At 62.9% G+C, this 4,721-nt stretch overlaps 1 protein-coding gene and 1 long non-coding RNA gene across 2 annotated transcripts in view; both read right to left on the reverse strand.

The window, feature by feature from the left end:
• The window catches only part of LOC146598044 (uncharacterized), a 2,377-nt gene extending 2,182 nt beyond the window's left edge, over positions 1-195 (reverse strand). The window contains exon 1 of the long non-coding RNA XR_014895336.1: positions 144-195. This is a non-coding gene — a long non-coding RNA (uncharacterized LOC146598044). The remainder of the gene's footprint in view (positions 1-143) is intronic.
• Positions 1-4,721, reverse strand: part of PEBP4 (phosphatidylethanolamine binding protein 4) — a gene marked incomplete at its 3' end in the record, with an annotated part of 36,554 nt that overhangs the window by 15,443 nt on the left and 16,390 nt on the right. Inside the window, exon 4 of the mRNA XM_085301010.1 lies at positions 226-324. Within this exon, the coding sequence (XP_085157136.1) occupies positions 226-324 (99 nt within the window). The remainder of the gene's footprint in view (positions 1-225; positions 325-4,721) is intronic.

The raw sequence follows: 4,721 nt of genomic DNA on the forward strand, positions 1-4,721 counted from the left end.
TCCAGCAAGCACCAGAGGATCACGTCCAGCAAGCACCAGAGGATCGCATCCAGCAAGCACCAGAGGATCACGTCCAGCAAGCACCATAGGACCGCATCCAGCAAGCACCAGAGGAACACACAAAGCAAGTGACGTAGGATCACCTAAAGCACGCGGCACTTCCCCAGGCCGGCAGCTGACACCGTCGCCGGCAGGAGATTTGGGGGAAAGGGCAGGAGCACTCACTCTGATGTCGGTGACGAGCCAGTGTCTCCAGAAGCGGTTCCTCGGATTCGCTCGGCTGGGAGCGTCCGGGTCCACCATGATCAGCACGTACTTCTTGCTCTGCAAGAGAGGAGGAGAGTGCGATGGGCGCGGGGCGCGCGCGGGGGGGACCGCTGTGCGCCCCGGCCTCGCGGCYGGGAGCCACACCATCCGGGAGCCTGGGGGCCCCCAAACCCAGCGTTTTCTCTCTGGCACACACACACGCATGCGTTAATGGTGGTGTCGGGCGAAACGCTTGGATAAGGCCATCAACAGCCTACGCACCACGTGCCACTGGGGAACCCCAGACCCAGAAACCCTCCCCGGGCGTTTTGTTTCTTGTGATCTAAATTTCTCCCAAGCACTTGCAGAGGAAGAATAGGGTTTTGTCTCTCATCCGAAGACCAGGCAGCGAGGAGCGCTTCCTCCTCCCCGCGGTCACCCTCTAACCATGCCGCAGAGCAGCGCGGCGCGAGAGGCATGCCGCGGCGCACGGCGCTTTCCGCGGAGGTTTGCGYTCCCGTCCAGGGGAAGCGGGATAGAGCAGAAAATCGAAGCCAGCCCTTGTCGCTGCTGGGCCACCAAATAAAACCYGAGCGAAGGGCTGCGAGGACGCTGGGGGCAGCCACGCTGCAGCCGGCAGGAGCTGCCAGCGCTGCTGAGCCGGGATAACGACACACCCTGGAGATGTCCCAAGGAGGCCAAGCCTCTCCCCTGTTGCACACCTGGTGAATTGGGCAACCTCATCCCAAGGGCAAAAGCCCTTCCCAATCCTTAAAGGCAGATGTTGCAACCAGCCCGGCCCCGCCGGTGTGCCCGGCTTACGGCGAACGGCTCCGGGAGCGTCGCGGGGCGCAATCCCCGCCGGCACGGCACGGCACGGCACGGCATGCCCGGGTGCCGGCGAGGGGCTCCGGGAGCGTCGCGGGGAGCAATCCCTGCCGGCACGGCGGCCGTGCCAGCCGAGCAGGCACCCACGGAGTGGGTCACTGTGGGAGCCACGGACCCGCTGGCGCCCGGCGCTGCGGGACGGCCTCGCTCTGCGGGGCCGCGGAGCGCAGCTGGGTTGGAAGTGACCTCTCGAGGCTGCGGAAAGGAAACCGGCAGGGCTGGGGGGATTTGGCAGGACCTCAGGCTGCGGATTATCCTGCAAGCCCCTAGATTAAGGGATCTATATCCTAACGAGACCTCAAGGTGCATCTGTGAGCTGGCCAGCAGCGCCGCGCGCAGCTGCAGCGCGCCCCAGGGCYGCGATTTCCTGAACCGCTCGGGGATTTAGCCGTGCGATTCCCATTGAAACTTGCCGGGGCTCTGCGGCTAAATCCCCTTGTCACTTGGGAAACCAGGCAGGGATTTTCACGGAGGGATTACTGGGCCCAAGACAGCCTATTTTGCTCGCTTTTGCAACCTCTGCACGGGGCGAACGGGGGGAGAAGGGAGCGCCTGGGCGGCCGCCCGGGCAGAGGCGCGGGACGCGGCGGCGGGGAGCCTCCAGCCCCTCGGCRCCCGCAGGCGCCACCGGTTGCATCGGCAGCATCCCGGGAAAAGGGAAATACTCGCAGCCGGCGCCGAGCGGGGAATTTGCATGGAAGCGGGAGGGGAGGCGAGCAGAGAGGGTGGAAAAAGCCCGGCAGCCCAAAAACCCGGCGCCGCGCGTGTGAAGGAATTTGAGCTGGGGCTTGGGGAGGGTGCGCGGCTGAGCGCGGCGGCTCTGCATCTCGCGTTCCTGCCGGGGAGCCCAGCTGGTGGGAACAGAACGTGTAGTCATGGGACTGTCATCGTGTGCTGTCCAGGTTAACATGTAGCATTTCTATTACTATTAACAGACTTTCTGCTCCTCACTCCATCTGTTCTTCGAAATAATTGCAGTTGTACAGACCATGCCTTCGCTACAGGCAGGCTCTGGGGAGAGGATAGTGCTTTTATGCAAAAAAAGAGGAAAAAAAAAGGAGGAAAAAAAAGTGTTAAAAAATAACAGCAAACACGAGAATAGAGTGCAAGCGAAGTTAACAGCAGGCTCGCAATTTGGTGCAGATTGCGGCCCGCAAAGGTGGCGGCGCCCGCGGCTCCGGGCCGGCCCGGCCGGAGCCCTGCCGCAGGGTCGGGGAGCCGGGTCGGAGCCGGGTCCCTCCCCGGTCGCGCCGCACCGGGGCCGGAGGGGCTTTTGGTGCGCGGAGCCCTCCGCTCCCCGCAGCGCGAGCCGAGAGCCGGGGTGACGGCGCGTCCCGGGAACGGGGGGGGCTGCCCCGGCGCCCGCGGCTTTGCCCCCTTTCTCCGGGACCCCCGCCGCGGCGGCGGCTGTCGGCGCCAGCTCCCGGCTTTGCAAGCCCCGAGCAGCCCCGGCTGCAGCRGCGTCTCGGGACCGAAGGGGCAAAACCCGGGGCGACGAGCAGAGCCCGCGGCGGAGCCGCTCGCGAGCCGGCGCGCGCCGTCTCCTCCCGCGGGGTGGAAGCGCTGCGAGCGCCAGCTGAGAGCTGAGAGTCAATCTGGGCTTTTTTCTTGGCTCGTCCCCAGTACTGAAAAGTTTCTATAACGGGCACACGGTTAGCGATTCTGCTGCTGCTACTTGGCCAGCGAGAGATTCTAGCTCCTTCTTCGCTGGCTAGCAGCGCGGCGGGGAAGGCGAAAACCGCCGCGCGGCGAGCCCGGGGCGGCCACGGGGGCAAGCGGCGCGGTGGAGCTGTCGGAGAGGTCTCCGCCTTGCTGTTTTACGCCGCAACCCCAGCGCCTCCGCGCTCGGCTCCCCTTGCAAAACAGCTCGGCGGCGGGGCTTGCGCGGGCGGCCGGAGCCCGCGCTCGAGCCGCGGCTGCCTCCCYGCGCGCCTCCCCGGGGCTCGCCGCGGCCCAGCCCACGCAGCCCCCAAACGTCCTCGTGATAATTGATTAACCCGGGATTGTTAAAGCAAGAGGCTCAGCGTGTTGGAAAGTCTGGAGGCCTCTAGATGCTTAAAGAAGGGGGCGATTTGCAAAGCGAAGGGAGCAGCAGCATCTTCCGAGGGGTCCCCACCGCTGCAAATACGGATTTGCAGCTCACTTTCTCCAATGCAAAAAGGCATTCATATATATGTGTATATATATATTTATAAATATAYGTATTTTAAACCCGGGAAGGACAGCTCCACCCCGCCGCCTTGCTCCCGCCGCGGCGGCGGCGCTGCGCCCAGGCAGCCCCCCGCGCTCCTGCACCCCGCTTTCCGCTCCGTGCCCGCTTTCCGCTCTCCCCGGCCGCTTCGGCGGCGGCGCGAGGAGACGCCCTCGGGGGCGAGTTAACGACGGGCGGCTCGCCGTGGCGCGGGAGCCGGCGGACGCACGCGGGAGAAGCGGCACGCTTGCGAGCCGGCGCGCGAGGAGGAGGAGGAGGAGGAGGAGGAGGMGGCGGCGAGCGGCCCCTGCGACGGAGTGCTGCCTTCCAACCCAATTACTATCACACGGGGGGACATATGGATTGGTGACATCTGACATTTCCTGAAAAAATATTTTGATGCAGAATGGCACCTCAGTCACAAATTATTTTCCCAATCTTGGCTTGGGTTTGGGTGGGATTTTTTTTATTTTTGTGTTGTGTGGGTTGTGGGTTTTTTTTGTTTTTTTTTTTTTAAGGGGAGGGGGAAGATCTCGCAGGGTGACATTTGCAAACAAGCGAAGAAAAGGCCCATCGCTTCCCGGCCGCGGGCCCCGGCGCCCTCGGCCCCGCGCCACTCGCGCCTGCTCTCCGCGGCCGGGCTGCTTACGCGGCCGCGTTTTGCCCACCAGCTACAGTTGCTAGTGCATATAGGTTTGCACCTGCTAATTCCCCCTTGGCTAATTGCACCTGCATGAAAAATGGATTTTTTTTTCCACCTGCTCCGGCCTTTGCCCGTTCCCCTGCTTTCGAGCGACGGGTCTGGCCCGCGGCGCGGCAGGGCTTACCGGTGGCGGCGAGCGCTGAACCTGCTGCTGCCAGGCACCTCGGAAAAGCCAAAATGACTTTAAATGCCTAAACATTTTAAAACAAACCCTGGAACAATTGAGCTTGGAGCTGCTCGGCTCCCCCCCTCTCTCCCATTTTTACGGTTTCCAGAGCTGTTTTACGCCTCATTACCTGCACACTGTGAGTGATGTCTGTCGGTCCTGGAGCTGTAAATACCTTAAATCATGCTTCATTAAGAATATCTATGGTGCTATTAAAGAGCTATAATAGACAACGAGTTAACAGATGATTAAATACGAACTCCATTTGTGTCAGTCACCGGCTTGCGGGAAGAGCCTTTAAGTTTTTTAACGCGGCTCCCGTTACGCGGCGGAGCGGCTGGCGCTGCGGCTGCTGGCGCAGGGGGGTGCTCGGCTCGGGGGGCGCGCGGAGGGGCTGCTCCCCTCAGCCAGGGCCGGCAAAAAAAAATAGTAATAAATAAAATAAGGCAGCAGGAGGAGGAGGGGAGGCCTGGCCGCGGGAAAGGCCGCGCGGCGGCGGGGCAAAGCCGCGGGACGAGCGCGTGCCC

The sequence above is a fragment of the Rhea americana genome, unplaced genomic scaffold (assembly GCF_003343005.1).
Source record: "Rhea americana isolate MKP2758 unplaced genomic scaffold, rheAme1 scaffold_171, whole genome shotgun sequence".
In the NCBI taxonomy this organism is placed as follows: Eukaryota; Metazoa; Chordata; class Aves; order Rheiformes; family Rheidae; genus Rhea; species Rhea americana.